Consider the following 22,480-nt stretch of genomic DNA (forward strand, 5'->3'; position numbering starts at 1 on the left):
CTTGTATAATCTGATTTACAACTGTAAATAGAGTGTCTTGGGCATTTAAACCGTAGTCCATCAAATACATAAGAAGGAAGATCAAGCAGTACATCGGAACATCCACCAGCGCCTGCCCACACCAGTAGGCAGAAGGGAAGAGGCCCGAAATCCATAGCTGGGACTGAGCTTTGCTCTGATTAAAAAACAGCAAAGATACGAAGTGGCATTTCAACTTGAGGCTTAAGAAAATATGGCTTATGTAAGGAAATATTCAAACAAAATTTTCATTTGTAATAGTTCTGCGTCATGCTATATGCATCATCTGGACCAAGGGATACGGATAATTCCAAACATGAGTGATCAGTTTGCTGCTTTAACAACACTGATGTTCATCACACACCTGGTAGACATATGTGAAGGAAGAGCTAAGTGTAATCAAGGCATTAGCGCTGCAGTAAACAATATAGAGATTAATGATGTATGGGAGTGTAAATCAAATTACATCTCAGACAGGAGCCTCATTTGGCTAATCAGAGACTATCAGCAAATTAACTATTTTTTTTTAAAGATTTTGAGAGACCAAAAGAGAGAGAGAGAGAGAGTATGAGTGGGGGAGGGACAGAGGGAGAAGCAGACTCTCCACTGAGCAGGGAGCCCGACATGGGGCTCGATCCCAGGACCCGAAGATCATGACCTGAGCTGAAGGCAGCAGACCCTTAACCAACTGAGCCACCCAGGCGCCCTGAATTTAATTATTTTTGAAAGAAAAAATATATTCAAACTTGTTTAATTGTTTATTATAATTGTTTAATTTGTGCCAAACCCCACATCACTTGATAAGTAATTTTAAAATATGGATTTGGTTATGTTTATTCAGAGAATGATAAGGAATACAAAATACATGATATTTATGAATGTAATAATATTGATGTATGTATGCATAAATATTTGGATGGGTAATAAATATTTGAATGTGTGCTATGCCAAAATGACCCTAATGCATCATTTACTTATAATTAAAAGAATAAAGCAATTTTATATGTATATAAGAATACATATTATTTTATATATTTATGTAGAATATAATCATAAATAAGATATAGTATTTTATATATATAAAATACATCATCTTTGGGGAGAGACTTGTGCTGTCTCTTTGTATATAATAAATATATATATATTATTATTACATTCATAAATATTATGTATTTTGCATTCCTTGTCATTCTCTGAATAAACATACTAAATTACATACTTTAAAACTACTTATCAACTACTTAAAAATACTACTTAACTACTTATAAATAGTTAAATTCATTTGCTGGTGGTCTCTGATTAGCTAAATGAGGCTCTCGTCTTAGATGTAATCTGATCTAAGGATACATATCAAAATCTCCCAGCATAGGCCTGTTCGGTTCGCACGACTGACAAGGTTCTGGTGCTGGACTGATCTGTGGGTGAAGCCATGAGAGGGGCGAATTGTGGTTTTAGGTTACTGACAGAGCACCTGAATACATGGTGCTGCCATCTATGGAGGCAGGAAATACAGAAGGGGGTACACATTCAAGAATATCATAAATTCAGCTTTGGAGATGTGAAGTTTGAGTCTGTGATGCTGCTCCCAGTAGCGACCCTGAGAAGGGAGTTCAGATCAGCCCTGGAGGTAATGTTAGAAATTAGAGATCTGGGCTGGGGTCAAAGCTGTGAGTGACGGGTTAGGTAAAGGGGGTTTGAAGCCCTCAGGTTCGATGAGCTTGCCAAGGAGAGAATGACTCTAGCATGATGAGAGAGCTACGAGATCAGCTCTGAGGGGTTCCAGAATTTAGGCACAATGGGGAAGAATTAGAAGTTCCAACGGAGGCAGACAGACAGTGGCCACGGTGTTGGGAGAACCATGATAGAATTGTGGCCAGAGAAAGAGAGTGTTTGTGTTTCCCATGGGAGACATATTTAAATTGGGACTATGTTAACACCAGGATGACTGACAGTCACATCAGGCCAGCAAATGGCATTCCCCAAGATTCCTGGAGGTTCTACACTGAAGAGAAGAGGACATTATCCGGATAGCACACCCTTCCCTTGGACAACAGAATTACTTGGGAGAGGGAGGAGGTTTGAAACAGATAAAGATGGTTATGCAAGGTCATTTTGTGTAATAAGTTACAAAAATGGAACCATTAAAGGATATTCTATTAAGATCTGTAAATAAAACTAACGTGAGTTGGCCTGGGTTGATTAGTCATAAATTCACCACCCTATGACTGCCACTCAAAATTTGTCTCCACCCAGAACTACTGAATCAGAATCTTCACCTTACAAGATGCTCCAAATATGTGTAGATACATTAAAAATTCATTGGGATTAATGAAAGAGTGTCTGTGAATGAAAATGTAAAAACAGATTGTCAGTTAAACATTGAAATTTATTTTTTATCTAAGTTCTCACATTTTCAAAATACCATTTCCTTTTATTTCAGTCATCTCTTTTTCATTAACTTTTTTGAAATGTAATTTTGAAACAATAAAAAATATCCCTGTTAAGTAGAGTTGCAAGGGGTTTGACAAATGCATGTATTCTTGTCTCACACTCACAAAGTATAGAGCATTTTCATTACCTGCCAACCCCCAACTTCCCACGCTCCTTTGCAGTCAATAGCCTTTAGCACTGGTTGCAAGAAACCACAGGTCTGCTTTCTGTCACTACGAATTTATTTTACCTTTCTGAGAATTTCCTATAAATGAAATCATTCAGGATTTACTCTTTTCTGTCTTCGTTCCCTCAGTGTAATGGTTGTGAGTTGTACCCATGCTGATGCAGTTTTAGTTGTTCCTTCACAAGAATTTATTTATCAATTCACAGTTTGATGGAAATTGGGGCTGTTTCAGATTGTAGGCTATTATGAATAAAGCTACCAAGAATAGTAATGTACCAGTCTGTATGTGGAAAGATGTTTTCTTTTCTCCCAGGTAAATACTTAGGAGAGAAATTCTGGACCATACAATAAATATATTTTTAATTTTATAAGACAGAGCCAAAAGTGATTGTGCATTTTACATTCCCGCCAGCAGTGCATAAGAGTTCCAGTGTCTCCATATCCTCACAAACTGGATATTTTCAGTCATGTTAATGTTATTCATTTTATTTAATGAGCAGAGGGACTTCATTGGGGCTATTTTCCTGATTACTCATGATATCAGCCATCTTTCTATTGGAGCATTTTCCTTCTATATATCTTCTTTGGTGAAGTGTTTGTTCAAATATTTGCCCATCTTTAAAATTAGGCTATCTTTTATTACTGAGGCTATATTTTATTAAAATTAGGCTCTCTTTAAGATTAGGCTGTCTTTTATTGCCCATCTTTAAAACTAGGCTATCTTCTATTAGTAAGAGTTAATTATATTCTTGACACAAATCTTTTTTTTTTTTTTTTAATATGGAATGCTTCACAAATTTTTGTGACATCCTTGTATAGGGACCATATTTCTCTTCTGCGTATCTTCCCAATTTTAGTTTATGTGCTACCAACGCAAGCACGATACAAGGCTTTTGTTAGATGAATGAGTATTGTGAATATTTTTCTCCCAGCCCAAAGTTTTTTATTTTATTATTGGTGTTTTACAAAGAGCAAAAGGTTTTAACTTTGATGAGGTTCAAGTTCTCATTTTCTTTGAAGGTATATGCTTATTCTGTCCCATCTAGGAAATAACTGCCTACCACAAAATCTATGATTTATTTCAAAATAATTTTGAGTATGGCGTGAGGTGAGTGTTGAGAACATTCTTTTTTCCTCATACCAATATCAGGTCGTTCTGGTAAATTTTGCTGCACTCCCTGGTAGTTTTACTGAAATTCAACTGATAATACCTGAATTGTCTATTTCATTTCATATGCCCATATAACTCTCCTAAATAAATACAACACATTCTTCATCCCTATAACTTTGTAGTAAGCCTTGAAGTCAGAAGCATAACTCACCCAACATTGTTTTTTTCTTTTTCAAAGTTATTTTGTCTATTCTAGGCTCTGCATATCCATGTAAATTTTAGAATCATTCTCTATCTGTAATCTATTTATTTATCCCTATATTTATAAAGACTTAAAAAAATTTTGTATCTTAGGACTTATTGCTGAGTTGGCTGCTCTATTAAACGTGTATAAAATAGCCCTAAGGAAAATCCTATCATTATATTACCCTTCAGCTTCTATTCATACAAAGTAATGAAGGTTTCATTATTACCTTATAATCATCAATGCTGCTCATGGCAATATAAGGAGTACATGAGGATGTCAAAATTAACCAGGGAATGGAATATCCCTGGAATTCATAAGGATTACTCCTTCTGTCCTGAAAATGCAAAGAATACAATGAGCTGAATAACAAATTCAAAATTTGTTTTCTGGAATACATTTTAAAAAATATTAAACGGGGATGATCTATACTCCTGCCTTAGGTCCCTGTGGAGGTTCCCAAACTCTTTCATTATCCATCCAATTTTGAAGCTTAACTCTTGGCTTTCTATCCAAATTCATGGATAAGGAAAATGACTCAAAGAAGGTGAATGAATTGATAATACAACACAGTTGGAAAATAAAAAAGGAGTAAGATTTGTCATTTTCTTATGCTTCTAAAATTTATTCTGATGCTAATAAATAATGATCATTCACAGTTGAAACATTCCATTTTTAACTCCTGTTTAAGTATTTCAAATGTGATAGCTTGAGTCAAAAAATCATATCAGATGCTTTATGGGCAGAGTGATGCTAAGTATCTTTCTAGGTACACCATGAGACCAGATAAATATTGGTTGAGGGTTCAAAAGTAGAGATAAAGTACAGTACTAGAAGGGGAAGTGAAATCTCCAAGAAAAAACCTTTGCACTTGGCTACACATATTGTTGCTACTGTTTGGAACAATCTTTGAGGACAGAGGATTCACAGGCTGCCCTGAAAGCAATTCCCATGTTACTTTCATGATCCACATAGGTGTTGTTTGATTACACATATTACTGAAAAAAAGTTATTACAAGCAGAGTCTGGTCATTTCCAGCCTGGCCATTAGAGATACACTTGCTAACTACAGAAAGGTGAGATTTAGGCTTATTGACAGGATCTTTTCAGAACACCTTCCATGCTTGGTGGGTTCAGGACTCAGTGGTAAGTCCATGACTTTGAACAGGACAGACACAAGGTCTGAAACTACAGAAAACTCTTACTTGAGCAATGAATAGGTAAATTCAAATAGAACAGGAAATGAGTTGCTGGAGATATTAAAGTTCAGATGTTGGGCACATATGTACAAGGTCAAACAAAGTGACTGGTATCAAACTCCTCGCAGCTAAAACAATGTTTTCATAGATGGAAGCTCAAGGCAATTTGTTCAATTCGTATCCTCCCTCAGAAATCAGAAAATTGATAGGAGGTTAATTAAACGAACCACAGCATAGGTTCTAAAATTAATTAATACTTGATGGAGAATTAGAACTTTTTGCTTTAATGATTTAGCTTCTTACACATTCTTAATGAAAGGGATTTTCATTTTCTGAACACACCATGAGGTATGTTGTGAGAAGCTAACTCAAGATCTTGCAGGAGTGTATAAAAATAATGGTGGGTTCATTTTATATACACATGAGTAACTGGTTCTTAGCCATATATATTATCATAAAACCTTACACTGGAATGGAATATAGATAATTTGCTGACCTCTGACATTCATTTATGCATTTAACAAATAAATTAGTGCTTATCATGTTCCAGGCCTATCTCAGGTACAAAATATTATGTAGTGTTAAAAATACATGGTCTCGGGCGCCTGGGTGGCTGTCGGTTAAGTGTCTGCCTTCGGCTCAGGTCATGATCCCAGGGTCCTGGGATAGAGCCCTGCATCGGGCTCCCTGCTCGGCGGGAAGCCTGCTTCTCCCTCTCCCACTCCCCCTGCTTGTGTTCCCTCTCTTGCTGTATCTCTCTGTCAAATAAATAAAATCTTTAAAAAAAAAAATACATGTTCTTTGTGTTCAAAGAACTCTCTAAGAGGAAGAACTATATTTAGGAAATAATAAAAAAGGAATAATTACAAACTCTAATAGGTATTCTGGTTTCTAAACTTACAAAACTGTATACAGTCTAATCACTTGGGCTTTTTTTTTAGAAATAAGGATTTTTTTTTTTTTTTTTTGTCCCAGGTATGAAAAATCTGGTTTGGTAGGTCTAGGGTTGGCTCAGATAATGAGTATTTATTACAAGGAACTGGAGTAATTTTAATGTAACCAGTCTGCAATTTTGGCCTGAACTTTGTCCTAAATTTTTTCCTTTTGTAGCATTTCTAAAAGTACTAATAAGACTTCAATTTCTTTTCTTTTCTTTTCCTCTCTGTCCCCCTCCCACCTTCGCTCCTTCCTTTCTTTCCTTCCATCTTTTGTTACTTTTGTGCTAGTCTCAGTGCTGCATGAGTTCATTTTCATTACCTCACATTCTCTTTGAAAAATATTTTGTTAGTTCTGTTTTGCATTTAAAAAATTGAAGCTCTGGGGCGGCTTGGCTGGCTTAGCTGGTAGAGCATGTGACTCTTGACCTTGGGATTCTGAGTTTAAGCCCCACGTTGGGTGTAGAGATGACTTAAAAAATTGAAGCTCTAAAAAGTGTATTGATTTTTCAAAACCAGGAGCTAGCATGAATACAAATGGTAATTTATTATGTAGTAGTTCACTCAACAAGAATGAGATCACAGCACTTAAAAGAGTGATCTGGGAGATCCCTGATGGAGGAGAGTCCAGATCCTGATGGAGGAGAGTCAATATACTTACCCTTAAAAATGTACTTCTGTCAGTTTGGATATGTGCTGATGGTGTAATCATTCCAAGTAGCGCATTACTAATAATATCCATAAGAACTGGGAAGCAATTTAGTCTTTTGGTATTGCATGCTAATGAAAATCTGTAATTCTAAAATATAAAAAGTAAGGTTATAAATTCTTAAAGATCTTCATTTTTTTTTTTGCTGAAGAGGTCAAAATTCAATATTTTGATGAAAAGATCATGTTTTTAAAATGATGTCAAATAGTCAAAGCAAAAAACAAACACTGTGTAAGTAAAACAAAACATATATGCAGGCTGTATCTAATTTTCAGGACCCCAGACATCTGGCTTAAGGCTAGAATCAAGTATTACTGTTTAAGAATAAAACAGAGGGGCGCCTGGGTGGCTCAGTTGGTTGGGCGACTGCCTTCAGCTCAGGTCATGATCCTGGAGTCCCGGGATCGAGTCCTACATCAGGCTTCCTGCTCGGCGGGGAGTCTGCTTCTCCCTCTGACCCTCCTCCCTCTCATGCTCTCTGTCTCTCATTCTCTCTCTCTCAAATAAATAAATAAAATCTTTAAAAAAAAAAAAAAAGAATAAAACAGAGGTTTCAGAATATATGTATTATAAAATCACGGAGAGGAAATCTGAGTTCTTTGGACTCAAATATGCACTTGACAGTGGGTATTATATAGTATTTATTTTGTTAATACACACAGTTTGTATTGGTAGACAATGATTAAGATATGAATTATTCATCATATTAATACCATTCACTAAGTAATAAAAGCAGTATTTGTTTTTCATTTTGTTTCCTAAAGGGGAGAACTGAGTACACTGATATTATATTAGCTTTTCCACACCTTTGGGAAACATTATAAAACAGAGACCAGCATACCTTTGTATTACCAGATACTATGATGGCTCCATTATAAGATGGGTCATCCAGGCCATTTTTAGTTCCAAATATATCCACTTCCAAAGCTATGTTCTGATGCTCCACAGAACGTATAAAATCATCAATGCTTGCCCCTAAGTTGTAGTTAGGTATATCACAAAACTTAGAAAATCAATATCAGGTTGTACAGTGAAATTATAATTAATGTCATTATGTGATCCTTACTGTAATATGGACTATCAAGATATTTTTCCACATAAGAACATACTTGCTACTGTGAATTAAAAGTCTAATCACTTGTCATGCAGTTTACTTTACAATATGTTTATTTGCTTCTGATTACTGCTAATGTGAAAGGTAAGTCTTTTTTACCACCATACGGTATTTGGAATAGATATATTCCCCCAGAATATTGCAATGAGTGGCTGTAACAATTAAAGTTTTAGTGACACAGATAATCTCCAGTAACTAACCACCAAAATTGCTAAAAATATCACTTCACTACTGCTACATTATTAACTGACTTTCAACATGTGTCTTGAAACAGGAAGACAACTTGCTGGATGAAGGCATGGCGAGGTTCGTGGGCCTTCCCCTAGAAAAGCAACCATAAGTTGTGAAAATTTTTAAAAATCCAACAAGTTAAAATCTCTGGACTGTCTTAAGGGCATATAGAAAATGAAAAAAAAATTTTATTTAAGAAAATTTAATAAATCTGGGGAAGAACACTAAGAAACTGGCATTTGAGCCAAAAACCTATACCTTCACTCCCTGTCCTTGATTAGTGTGACAGAAGCTCCACTCTGACTGGATCTAGCCAAGAACTTGTGCCTACAATAGAGTTTCCATCTTATGGGTAGAGGATGGATGGAATAAGAGAACTCCAGACCTCTCACTGCCTGGGATGGAGTTTCTGCAACACCCGTCTGGAAGGAATGAGAGAGGTTGGCGGCCAGCCCCTTCTAGGAAGATAACTGGATAGCCATTGAAGTTGCATCCCTTCCTCACACCATACATGAAAATTAACTCAAAATGGATCACAGACCTACATACAAGAACTAAGAGTATGAAAACCTTAGAAGAAAATATGGAAGTAAATCTTTGTGATCTTGGGTTAGGTGAAGCTCACTAAGATATGACACCAAAAGCACAAGCAAGGGAAAAAAATAAGTTAGACCTCATAAGACTTAAAACATTATGTTTCAAAGGACACCAATGAGAAAATACAAAGGCAATCTACAGGATGAAGTGAAATATTTGCAAAACATTTGAAGTCGATTCTTATTATTGATGGTACATATATTCTCTAACATCACCACAAACACTGAATTAGTGAATTCTTAATTATTGTTCTGAAGAGAAACACAAGGTTAGGTTCCTGTGAGCCTCTGGTCACAATAGTTTCTTTGACCAATCAATGTATCACCATATTTTACATATGTTTTGGTGTATATATAATTGATTCATTAACATTGATCTCACAGCCAACAGCACTAAACATCATGCGTAAACAAAGTTTATTTAACACACATATTTTCTCTGTAAGTTACCTCACAGCCTTCCCTACTTAGGGACACTGGAAAGCACTTCCACACTATCCTTGGGGGCCATTTTCAACAGCAAAATCACCAAAAAAAGCATGAAAATGTCAAAAATATGGCACTAAATAGACTACAGAAAGGATATTTATGTACAGTATGAGAACTGAAACAAGAAGGCAGAGTATCACCTTGTTCTACCTCAGCTGGAAATTGTGCATCAGGTGACTCAAATTTTTCAGTTCTCTGAGCATGTCTGTGAATGACTATGAAAGAGCCATGAGGATTGGTTTCAGGGTCACAAATAAATTTTACTGACTAGACAAGTTTGCAAATACAGAATCTGTGAATACTGAGGATCTATTGCATCTAATAAGATACATGTATCTAGAATATATAAAGAACACTTAGGACTCAATAAAAAGGACATACAACCCATTTTTTAAAAAGACGTTTCTCCAAAGATAGATATACAACTTGTCAGTAAGCACATGAAAAGATGCCTAAGGTTACTAGCTATTAGCAAAATGCAAATCAAACCACAAGATACTACTTGATTCAGGGCACCTGGGCGGCTCAGTCGTTAAGTGTTTGCCTTCAGCTCAGGTCATGATCCCAGGGTCCTGGGATCAAGCCCCATATCAGGCTCCCTGCTCAGCGGGGAGCCTGCTTCCCCCTCTCCCACTCCCTCTGCTTGTGTTCCCTCTCTCACTGTCTCTCTCTCTGTCAAATAAATAAATAAAATCTTTTAAAAAAAAAGATACTACTTGATTCACACTAGGAGGGGTATGACAAAAAAAGAAAATAACAAGTTTGGGTGAAAATGTGTAGAAACTGGAATCCTCACAAACTGCTAGCATAAAAATAAATTGGGGTAGTCACTTTAAAAAAGTTTGGCTGTTCCTCAAAAGGTTAAATATAGTCACCATATGACCCTACAATTCCATTCCTGGGTTTCATCAACGAGATGAAAAAAAAAATACATTCATTCAAAAACTTGTCAATGGATCTTTATAGCAGCATTATTCATAATAGCCAGGAATATACCCATCATCTGGTGAATAATAAATAGATGTAGCATATTCACACAACAGAATATTATTCCACAATTAAGAGATTAAATATTGAAACATGCTACAACATAGAGGAACCTTGAAAACATCATGCTAAGTGAAAGAAGTCAGTCATAAAATATCAGACATTGTATAATTCTAATTATATTAAATGTCCAGAGTAGCAGATCCATAGAAACAGAAAGAAAATTTGTGGTTTCTCCAAGCTGGGGACAGAGTGAATGGGAGTAGGTATTCACGAGTATGGGATTTCTTTTTGAGACGAAAATGTTCTAAAATAAGTTGTAATGATGGTCACACAATTCTGTGAAATACACTCAAACCCACTGAATTGTACATTTGGAATAAATGGAATAGCACATGAGTTATATCTCAAGCTGTTACAAAATTTTTTTTTTTTTTTAAAGATTTTATTTATTTATCTGACAGAGACACAACGAGAGAGAGAACACAAGCAGGGGGAGTGGGAGAGGGAGAAGCAGGCTTTCCACTGAGCAGGGAGCCCGATGCGGGGCTCGATCCCAGGACCCCGGGATCATGACCTGAGCCGAAGGCAGACGCTTAACGACTGAGCCACCCAGGCGCCCCCCAAAATTTTTTTTTGATACAAATGCTTTCATCTTGCACACAGCCACCAGAAAATTTATTTCTCCTTGGCAAATCCTCTCCTAGTTCCTTCTCCATTTTGGGCTTGTATTCATCATCCTCAAGCCTCATGAGCAGTTTTATGCTGAAGAAGTCCAAAGCTCATTTTTCTCTCTTATGTTTTATGTTGTCTATGTAAGCTTCATAACAGTGAATGCATTTAGGAATGGAGTATTCACCCCATCTTACCTGTTTTATTGATGATCAATAACTGAGTGAGAGGATCACGGGGTTGCTGTCCTGGAGCAAGGAAGTATAAACGAGGAGAAAGGTCCCAAGCGTAGCTCTTTTCATATATTCTAGTGATGATATTCTTCAAAAGAAGAGGGCAAATTCCAACTCCTAGAATCAAGAGCCTACACAGAAGAAAAGAGCCAGCATGAATGCACAGTCATTTCTGAACCTTTCAGAACTGCCTGAGCAGATGATGATGTGATGAGATCAAAAGATTATGAAAATTAAACCTAGAGCTCTCTGACTCATTTTTTGAGTATTTTGCCCTTTTCCTACCTCTTAATGAAAGATAACAAAATGGAGATTTATCCTTTGCTCACTTCTCTTGTTACTCTCTGGCTATTGCATATCCCACACGGTTTCAAGGGGCAGGTGTCCTTTAACTGTGCCTGCAGATTCAGCTTCTCTCCTGAGACTCCAGTTCTTTGCCCTCCCTTCCTGCTAGTTAGTCCATCTGCGCTCCGTACTCAATTCTCTTCACATCTACTCCTCTTCACATGGTCCCTATTTCTGTTAGTGAGAGCAGGATTTTTTTAGTCTCCGGACTCAAATTTTCAATTATTCTTTACTCTTTATTCTCCTGTATTCTCCATTTCAAATAAGTTGAATTTTTTTTTTTTTAATTTGAGAGAGAGAGAGAGAAGGCGTGAGTGGGGTGGGGAGGGGCAGAGGGAGAGGGAGAGAGAGAGAATCCCCAAGCAGACTCCCTGATGAACACGGAGCCCAACACTGGACTCAATCTCACGACCCTGAGACCATGACCTGAGCTGAAACCAAGAGTTGGACGCTTTACCAATGGAGCCACCCAGTCACCCCCAGTTGAAAATTTTTATCGTTCTTCATATTTTACTTCAAAACTTTTCTCTATTCCTAATTTCTAATTTTACAATATTACATCTTGTTTGAATTCTTGCTGAATGCCTGGCATCTGTCCAGACTCTGTTGCACAGGGTTGCCAGATTAATAATAAAGGTTTTTCTTAAATCATGCTCGCTCCTTGTCAAAGGTTCTCAATGAATTCCCATTACTTATTTTGTAAGTACTTATTGAGACCCTATTATATGTTAACAAGCCTCCTCTTTTTGATGCTTAATCAAAGTATTCATAGACCAGGTACTGATTGACAGCCAGACACAAGGTGCCAATGAGAGGTAATGCGAATCTGAGGAGCAGGGATAGTAACCGTTGTGCACACAGAAAGTATGGAGAATGAGGGGCGCCTGGGTGGCTCAGTCAGTTAAGCAACTGCCTTTAGCTCAGGTCATAATCCCAGGGTCCTGGGATGGAGCCCCACATCGGGCTTATTGCTCAGCAGGGAGCCTGCTCTCTCTCTGATATATAAATAAATAAAATCTTAAAAAAAAAAAAAAAGGAAGTATGGAGAGTGAACTAGCATCACTTAAGAGGGCTGGTGGGAAGTTATGACATGTAGATAAGCGCAAGTAGAACCCAGTGGGAGAGTCAGGACATCCAGGGAAGAGTCAGGAGCATTACCGTATAGTATCCAAAATAAGGCATCGGCATATGGGATACTCTAGGGGAAAAAAAATCCACATCCTAATGTTTCAGTCACCTACCCTCGTGGAAAATTTGAAAGAGACAGAATAACACAGGAAAATTACATTACTTCAACTTTTTCCTGAAAATTGCCTCCAAAAACATTATAAATTTCCCCTGCTAGAATGCCGATAGGTAACCACTGAAACCATTTACTCAACTGGGTATTATTCTTTATCCAGTTTTGTAGGTGCAGACATGTGTTTTTATTTTTTGATTGTCTTCTCTTGTTTTTACATCTTAGATTTGTCTTTTAATGTATTGACTGGAAAAAAAAAAAAAAACTGCCTGTGGCCCTCTGGCACTCACAGCGATAAGAGAGCTTTTCTTTCATGCTTTAACTTCAAGAAGCGAACCCGTGCAATCGTGCAGAGCTGCTGTCTCCAGAGAGCCAGGCCCCCTATTGTCTTTGTCATCTCATTGAGTGAACTGAGAACTTGTTCCGTCTCAACAAGCCTCTCTGTGTCTCCGGTTCTTTCTGCCTGTGCTTCTCCCAACGTGGCAATATCTGCAAAACAAAACAACAACAAAACAATTCATAAAACCCCACTTCAGATGGACCTTATAGAGCTTACTGGAGGAGTTGGTTTACCAACGATCTCACAGTCTTCTGCGAAACTGTAGGCATTATGTGGTGCAAGGGAATCTTAGATCATCTGGATACAGACAATACATTAAAGAGGTTACGATGAATATGCAAGATCACATAGTGCCCCCCAGGCACCCCAGAGACTGTCACCTCTCTTACCAAGAGAAGAATACCTGCTATTTTTAACCCATCAGATAAATGAGAGCACAAAGAAAGCAAAATAATAATAAAAATTTTCATAAAGGGAAGAGCCATTCCTAGGGGAGATGATACGTATGGGTGTTTTCATGGTAGGGGCACGGTAGAAGAAGGAAAGAACAACTTTAGACACGAATGAGGAGAGAGCATTAAACAAACTCTTATGGTCATATATAGTCTGGCAGGACAGACTACAGTCACATGGTACCCAAGTCACAAACTGAGTTTACACCTTTTACCAATTGTTTCCCATGAGAACTTCACCAAACACATGGGAACAAAGGCTGGAGACAGGAAAGAAAAGCTAAGAAAGATACACACCAAGTTACATAGAGTCTTGTGCAAGATATCATCAAGGTACATGGGACCTTCCTTTGTGAAGGAAATCCACCAGGGACTGGCTACTGGACAAATGAGCAGAGAGAGAGATAGACTGAGGTAGAATGGATCTTGGCTGGGTACATACATTGACTGACTAATGTTTGAGTGTAGGGTGGTAAGATGGAGAGATCTCCCAAGACATGGTAGCTATGGTCAAGAGTGGAAAGTCAGGTTAACTCCCCAGTAGTAGAAAAACTGAAAATCCCCAAAAAACAAATAAATTAAAAAAATGATAGCGAGCTGAAAATCAGGGAGATATCTCTTATCGTTGAGATATTGGCAGTGGGCTATATAACATAGAGAGAGGTCTAGAATTTTGCCTGTGCTGGAATATGATTTTAATGTCAATAACAATATCTAGGAAATCCACAAATATTTGTACATTGAATGATACATTTATAAATCACCAAGTATTACAATACTCTCTCATCAAATAGGGTATATAATGAAAAGTGTAAAATTATTTAAAATAAGCAACTAGAAATTTTGGAGTTGAAATGTATAATAACTGATTTTAAAAATTCACCAAAAAAAAAAAAATAAAAGCTCAACAGATGCCTTCTGGTGGAAGAAAGAAATCAGTGAACATGACAAAAGATAAATTGAGATTATTAAGTTTAAAGAACAGAAAGAAAAAGGAATGAAAAAAAATGAAGTCTCAGAGAAATGTGAAACACCATCAAGCCTACTAACATACACTACCGCATACATTAATGGAAGTTCCAGAAGGAGAGTTGAGAGAGAAAGGGTCAGAAAGTACAGTTGAAAAATTAATGGCTAAAAACTCCCCAAATTTGATGAAAAACATTAACCACACATATAAAAAGCTCACCAAACTCCCAGCAGGATAAATGCAAGGAGACCAACACCTAAAGACATCAGAGTTAAGCTGTCAGACAAAAACAGAATCTGGAAAGCAGCAAGAGAAAAACAACTCACCATACACAAGAGATTCTCAACAAGATCTAAAGCTGACTTCTCATCAGAAACTGGGGAAGCTAGCAGGCAGTGAGAAGACATAATCAGAATGCTTGAGAAGAGAGACTGAAAATCAATGTTTTGTCTGAAATTGCTCTTGGGAAGCGGGATGAAGGCAGCGAGCCCTGGTTAGAAGAAAATGGGCCATCCCTAATAACAAGGCAATATTGGCAGAAAAGGTAACAAAAGTCACAGGGATGCATTTTGGCTTTATTTATCCCTGTCTAGGAATGGACTTGTATCTTATGGAAATATACACTGCACGAGGTGTTGTGAATACCGTTACATGATTGTGCTCATGCATTTTACTTACCTGATTCATCAATAGCTGATTTTCCTTCCAGTTTCAGGAACACTTCGTTCAAGGTTGTCATGGAAACACCATAATTCTCAATCCCCAGGCCAGGACATCTATCCAAATCCTCATAAAGTGCTGCAGAACACACACACAATAGCAAATCAAAACAACAAAAATCACAAGTGAGTTGAGGACAACTTTTCAAACTAAAAAGCACAAATATATGAAATCATACTTGTGATAGGTCAGACATTTTAAAACTCATATTTCCTAATAAGGAATGTTATTCTTCAAATCCTATATGTTATTTTTAATTGTATATTGTGTTACAGCCCATATATTAATTAACTCGAATTAACTGAAGACTCTTTTCCAGAGCCACCTGTTTTAACCGACCCGAGGGAAAGAACTAATATTTTTGAGAATTAGTTGGATGGTGCAGAAGCTTTTTCAGTTCAGAAAATCTCTGTTAAAGGAAGGACATAAATTATAAATCATTTTTGTTAATTTCAGCTTTTGACTGTGGAAGAAAAAATTCACAATATCTCACAGAGAATGCACAGCTGACTCAGGGCATCTTGGAATAGTAGGAAAGTGGCAGCCAGTCTCCCGCTAGCAATTCTGTTATCCACTCATTCCTTAGTTTGTTTACCAAAAATACTTCGGGTATTCTTACAACAATGAACAATGTACCTGCCTACACGGATCTGAATAATAATAGTTAATTCAATGAAGCTTGAATAAAAACCTAATTTTAAATCCTAGTATGATTATAGACGTCCTGAAGATTCCACCTGCAGCTTCTCATTGGACAAAAGGATAAGTTAAAGGCTTTCTGTCTTGGTGAGAGGAACATATACAGAAAAGCAGAAAAGAAGTAAGATTCAAACTGCTAATGAGCATTATGTGTCATTCTTCATTTTACCTAAAATTTTACAGGCCTCCTCTAAATTATAGCTAGTATGAAAACACATTAATTAGGGTTCAATTAGCATTTTGCCTGATGGCTCTAAGGAATACCTGTGCTTTTACTGTAAAATGTATATTTGAATGACTTTGTGGGGTAATTTATGTGTCTGTTAACCACACTTACGGCCAGGCTAATTGCTTCAACCACCAAACATGGCCCTCATTTTACCCCATTACCAGGGAGCAAATCTTCTGAATGGCATACATAATAACTAAACTTTTTCTTTCTTTTTTAATTAAACTTTTTTTGAGATTATTTTATTTTATTTTGAGGGAGAGAGAGGGTGTGAGCAGGGGGAGGGGCAGAGGGAGAAGGAGAGAGAATCCCAAGCAGGCCCCACACCCAGCACAGAGCCTGATGTGGGTCTCGATCTCACGATCCTGAGATCATGACCTGAGCCAAAATCAAGAGTTGGACGCTTACCCAACTACCACCCAGGCGTCCCTTGAGATAATTTCAGATTCACATGTGGTTGTAAAAAATAATAGATCTGTACACTTCACTCAGTATCCCCCGATGGTAATATCTTAAAAAGCCACCATAGGATATTACAACTATGCTATTGACATTAATACAATCAAGATACAGAACATTTCCATCACCACAAAGATCATGCTACCCATTGACAGCCGCACCCATTGCTCCTGACCCATCTTCTCCCAACCCATGGCAACTACTAATCTACTCTCCATTTCTAGAATTCTGTTATTTCAAGAATGTTATATAAATTGAGTCCTACAGTATATAAACTTTGAGAACTGGCTATTTCCACTGAGAATAGCTTTCTGAATATTCATCAAGGTTGTTGCATATGCCAGTCAGTAGCCTGTTCCTTTTTATCGTTGAGCGGCATTACATGTCATGAATGTACCACAATTTAACCATTTACTTGTTAAAGGGCATCTGGGTCCTTTCAGCTGTTGTCTGTTCCAAATAAAGCTGCTACAAACATTTATGTACCAGTTTTTGTGTGAATATGTTTTCATATCACTGGGATAAATGTCCAGCAGTGAAATGATTCAGTTGTATGGGAGTTGTGGGAACTGCAAGCTTTTTCCCAGAGTGGCGGTGCCATTTTACACTCCGATCAGCAATGTGTGAGTGATCCATTTTGTCCACATCCTAGCCAGCATTGGATATTATCACTGTGTAAAAAAAAAATTTCTTTAGCCATTCTGCTAAGTATGTAATGAGATCTCGTAGTGGTTTTAATTTGCAGGTCCCTGCTGACATATGATACTGCACACCTTTTCCGTGCGTCTCTGCCACCCGTACATCATCTTCAGTGTCTCTTCTTATCTTTTGCCCATTTTCCAATTAGGTTGTTTGTTTTTTACAGTTGAGTTTTCAGAGTTCTTTATATGTTCAGATACCAGTCCTCTGTGAGATACATAGTTTGCGAATACTTTCTCCCAATCTATAGCTTGTTCTGTCATCTCCTTAACAGGATCTTTCCACAAATAAATTTTGATGGAGGACAACTTATTATTTTTTTCCTTTCATAGACTGTGATTTTGGTGTCCAGTCTAAGAACTCTGCCTAGTAGTAGATCCTGCAGATTTTCTTATTCATTTAAAAAAAAAAAATGCGGTTTTACATTTTACATTTAAGTCCATGATTTACATTAAGTTAATTTCTGTATAATAAGGTGGGAGATTTAGGTAAAGGTTCATTTTTATGCCTGTGGATCTACTTGCTCCATTTGTTGGAAAGGTTATCCTTTGTCCATTGAATTGCTTTTCCACCTTTGTTAAAAATCAGTGAGGCATATCTGTGTAGGTTTATTTCTGGGTTCTTGAGTCTGTTCTATCTATCTTTGCATTGATCACTCTGCCAGTAACACATTATCTTGATTATTCTAGTTTACATAATGTTATAACTCACTCCCCTGACTCTCCACAGAGTGGCCTGACCAAAACCACAGCTGCCTGCTTCAAAAGAGTTGATGGGGGTGCACAGAATCTCTGACCGGGCTGATTTCTGGGTGTCTTCTCCTGCAGAAAGCCAGTCTTTGAAGACTAGAAGAGGTGCCTGCTTTATCTAGTGCATAGGCATTAACACAGAGTGTCAAGGAAAATGAAAAATCAGTGGAAGATGTTCCCAAAAGGGGAACAAGATAAACCACCAGAAACAGACCCTCATGAAATGAAGCTATACCATTTACCTGACAAAGAATTCAAAATAGCTGTCATAAAATAAAATAAAAAAAAGCTGTCATAAAGTAAACTTTTATGCATTGGCCTAAAAACCCCAAAGTCATCACAAAGTCTTATTAAGAGAAGAATCATGGAGCTGTTCGTAATGGTTAAGCCAGAGGTTTTTAACCATTTGTATTCATTCACAGTTATGAACACTAGAATATTTTGCTATGTACTACAAAGGGAATGAAAGACTAAAAAAGCTTCCCAAAATACCCAGACACTGTAATGCAACTATAAGAATATAATATTTCTCACTGTAGATAAAATCATCCAGTTACTGTATTATTCTTTGCATCATGTTTCAAATAGCTGAACACATTGTAAGCTCTCAATATATAAGAATCATCATTATTACTATGAATATTATTTACATATTTCATTTCAGTGTTCTTGTACATTACCTGGAAATCTATTTGTTCTTTCTAAGGGCAATGTGTAGACAAGTTTTCCTTCACTTTCTGCTGATAATTTGGCATCAGGGATGTGCTGTTTAATAAGTGATGTTATATTTTCCTGAACATGCATTTCTTTCAACTGCAAACTGGTATTTGAAAAAAAAAGATCTATGTTATTTGACATGGTCTCCAGTGGCATGAGGAAAATTACTAACTTCTAGTGGACAAAGAAAAATCAATTAAAATCCAATGCAAGAGATAGGCCATTCAAACATGAAATGAGAGGACAAAAAAATCAGATCATATAAATGTAATGGGAGAAAGCAGGGGCAGCTAATCAGAACTACTGGTCAGGCATTCAGGTTATGATGCCCAGACAAGGTTGGTACTCACTCAAGTCCTTAAAAGGAGAACAGTGGCAGAGTACAGATAGCAGGGACACAACCAGGACTACATAAAATGGAAAATGGTGTGGATTTTTCGAAGGGAGTTAATAGGATTATTGCATTGGGCAAGAAGAGGGGATTTTTGATAGGGAAAGACACAAAGCAGGTTCAGTTATTTAATTTACTCTTTCATACATATTTATTAAGTTATTAGTATGTGACAAAAATATCCCTAAATGCTGAGGGTACAATGGTGAATAAAAGAGCATTGCCCTGCTCTTATGGAGTTGACTGTCTAATGGGGAGACAGGGAGAAAACAAATAAACAAACAGATAAAGAAATGATTAACAATAGTAGTAAGTGCTATGAAGGAAATGGGTTATAGATAGAAATTAACTGTGGATGAATGTGGGTATGGTTTGTTGAGATCACTGATTTTTGCTTTCTTTGTATGCTAAACTCAGAACTTTGACTAAGAACAAACTATCATAGAGAAAACCAGTCTATCCATTTAAAAATACCATGGATAACTCCACAGTATAGGAAAACAAACAAAAATGTATTAATCAAGGTTATAAAGTATGTAGTGGACAAAATATCAGTAGTGGCTTGGCTTCTAACCTTGGTTTTGCCATTTGAAATGTGTTATTTAACCTATCTGGACAGTTTGCTCATTAGCAAAAATGGAATAATGATTCCTAACATCTAAGATTGTCCTAAGAACAGAATAATAGTGATGTTTGCACTTAGCAAGTCCTTTAAAAATGCCTATTTTATTTGAGCAAATGCTTATATTGAAATTATGCTATTTACTCAAGTATTAAGAACATCTGAGAATATATGCTATTTTTAGAAGCCGTGAAACCCACTGAGGGAATGAAGAAAAAACCAAAAAAATCATAGTTGTTTTCTGTGATGTTGCTGCCCCCTGAAATAAGAACAATTTAAGAAATACTTCTTGGTCACTTACAAGAATTTGTGTGGGGCACCAGAGAATGGCATGAGCAGTGCATGAGAGTGTATAGCTTGGAAATGGAGGTCAGCAAACTTTTTCTGAAAATGACTAGATTATAAATATTTCAGGCTTTGCAGGCCAGTAGATCTCCTCTGCAATTATTCAACACTGCCACTGCAACATGGAAGCAGTCATAGGCAATATCTAAACACATGGGTATGGCTATGTTCCAATCAAACATTATTTACAACAACAGGAAATGGGCTGGATTTGGCCCATGGATCATAGTTGGCTGACCCTGATTTAGAAGAAGAAATAAGGCAATTACACAAAGTATTGTCCAGGAGCCCATGAAGAGACTTGTGAATTGGGCAGGGATCCTGATGAGCATTTTTTATTTTGAGAACACGTTCTGTTGCCATGCTATGTGCTAGGCACCATGTCATTTACTTTTCTATAACCTTTACTTGCAGCTAGGAATTGTTATTCCCAATTCATAAGTGAGAAAACTGAGTTTCAGGGAGTTTAATTAATTTCCAAGAAGCAATTCAAACAACGTGGCTTAGGAAATGAAATATTGGAACAATACACAGAGCTGGAAGATTAATAAAGACTACGTGAGATGGCATTCAAATAATGCTTTAGGACTTGAAAAGGTGGTAATGGGTCCAAGAAAACTGCCAAGCTCAGTAAATAACCTCAAACAAGGGGAAATGTAGGTCATGCTAGGACATGTGCAATGAACAATGAATATTTTATTTTTTACTAAATGATATTGAATTCGCTAAAGGCAAATAATAAGGAAATCATGATAGGGTGGGCCACACCAGCATCACATGACTACAAAATTTGGATTCCAGTGGGTAAAATGGAACCATTAAAGTTTTTTTGTTTGCTTGATCTTGTTGTTGTCATATATATTTTTTTCTTTTTAAGGTATAGATGGTCTAAATCAGAGCTGTACTTTAGACAAACTGATCAATTCATGAATAAATTAAAAATTAATTTAAAATATGGATATGGATACTAGTCTTCAAAGTTAAAAATATCCAGGTTCAATTCCTGGCTCTATCATTTATGAACCTAGGGAGACCAAATGTTTATCTGTAGAGTAAAATTAACAAGAGTTTCTATCTCAAAAGACAAAAGATTTAAATAAAATAATGTTAAGTATCTTATCTCTGAGTGACTCAATAACAGCTAGAACATGCTACTATTCAACATAATGATAAAAATAAAATGAAGAGGATGGGAAGAAGAGGAAACACAAGAACAGGATAGCTGGGAGGAGGAGGAGAAGCAAGGAGCCTACTTAAACTGATAAGAACAGATACTAGGTTAACAGGTGGGGGAGAGAGGCGAGGGGTGTATGAAATAATGTGTCAATTGTGAAAGTTCCCTTAATACAAACTTTCCTTAACAAACAATGTGTTGTAGATACATTTTCTATCACATTTATCTCAATTTTTTGTTAAGTTATCTTACATTTTCTTTTTTTCTTTTCTTTTTTTTGGGGGGGGAGAGAGAGAATGTGCACACGTGTTTGGGGGGGCTGCAGGGGCAGAAGGAGAGGGAGAGGGAGAATTTTAAGCAGGCTCCATGCTCTCACAACCCTGAGATCATGACCTGAGATGAAATCAAGAGTTGGACGCTTAACTGACTGAGCGACCCAAGCAGGCACCCCAAGTGATCTTTTATTTTCAATCTCTAAAATCTACCAATCAGTATCCTCATATACATACAGCAATTCCATATATGTACACAAGTGTCTCCACCAATGTATATGCAAACATCTGTGTGTAACAAATCAAGAGTTTCTCGTGTGTTGTAATGTGCTACATCAAGCATCATGCCTCCTCTAGCTCATTTCTCATTTTCCCAGCCTCCTTACGTGGCTCTACCTTAAGTGATATCCAATGCCCCATTTCTTCTTTAGGAACAGAGAAGAGCCTGCACACTTCAGCCTCCCATTGGAGAGAAACACTTTCCTATCTGAAAAGGAAGAAGCAAAGAAGAAAGCTTGTTAAGAAGTCACCCATTCTTTCCCAAGAAAAGACAGGTAATCATGACCCAACTCTAATTTAGGATCATTTGCATGTTCGAATCCAGGGCTTAATAAAGACTCACTGAAACAGACACCCTTTAATCTTATTTGTATACTTCAGGCTATTGTTTTGCTATCCAGCCAGCCAGGGAGGTTATGGGCATATGTCTCCTAAAATAGGCTACCATTACATTATTTATTTTAATGGACCAGACACCAAAATCATTTGAATATTTCAAGTTGATTTGCCTTAATTTTGTGTAAAAGGATTAATGTATTAGAATACAGACTCTCACTTCACAATAATTGACTTTCCTGGCAGATGATAACCCCTGTGTAATCGAATGATAAAAAATTCGAGGA

General features: G+C 37.0%; 1 protein-coding gene and 1 non-coding gene across 10 annotated transcripts in view; both read right to left on the reverse strand.

The window, feature by feature from the left end:
- Window positions 1-22,480, reverse strand: part of LOC118525074 (ABC-type organic anion transporter ABCA8-like) — a 64,066-nt gene that overhangs the window by 15,231 nt on the left and 26,355 nt on the right. For all 9 annotated transcript variants that reach the window (XR_013445172.1, XM_078065995.1, XM_078065996.1 and 6 more), the window contains 9 exons: window positions 21,975-22,065; window positions 18,738-18,877; window positions 15,181-15,300; window positions 13,031-13,229; window positions 11,120-11,286; window positions 7,675-7,808; window positions 6,786-6,923; window positions 4,220-4,327; window positions 2-175 (listed from right to left, as the gene is read on the reverse strand). Coding sequence is in view for 8 of the 9 variants with exons in the window: in XM_078065995.1 (XP_077922121.1) it covers window positions 2-175; window positions 4,220-4,327; window positions 6,786-6,923; window positions 7,675-7,808; window positions 11,120-11,286; window positions 13,031-13,229; window positions 15,181-15,300; window positions 18,738-18,877; window positions 21,975-22,065 (1,271 nt within the window). In the remaining variant the exon portion in view is untranslated. The remainder of the gene's footprint in view (window position 1; window positions 176-4,219; window positions 4,328-6,785; window positions 6,924-7,674; window positions 7,809-11,119; window positions 11,287-13,030; window positions 13,230-15,180; window positions 15,301-18,737; window positions 18,878-21,974; window positions 22,066-22,480) is intronic.
- On the reverse strand, window positions 3,410-3,516 carry LOC118525091 (U6 spliceosomal RNA). Its single transcript, XR_004911969.1, has one exon. It is a non-coding gene; the product is annotated as a U6 spliceosomal RNA (small nuclear RNA).

Source organism: Halichoerus grypus, chromosome 2 (assembly GCF_964656455.1).
Source record: "Halichoerus grypus chromosome 2, mHalGry1.hap1.1, whole genome shotgun sequence".
NCBI lineage: Eukaryota > Metazoa > Chordata > Mammalia > Carnivora > Phocidae > Halichoerus > Halichoerus grypus.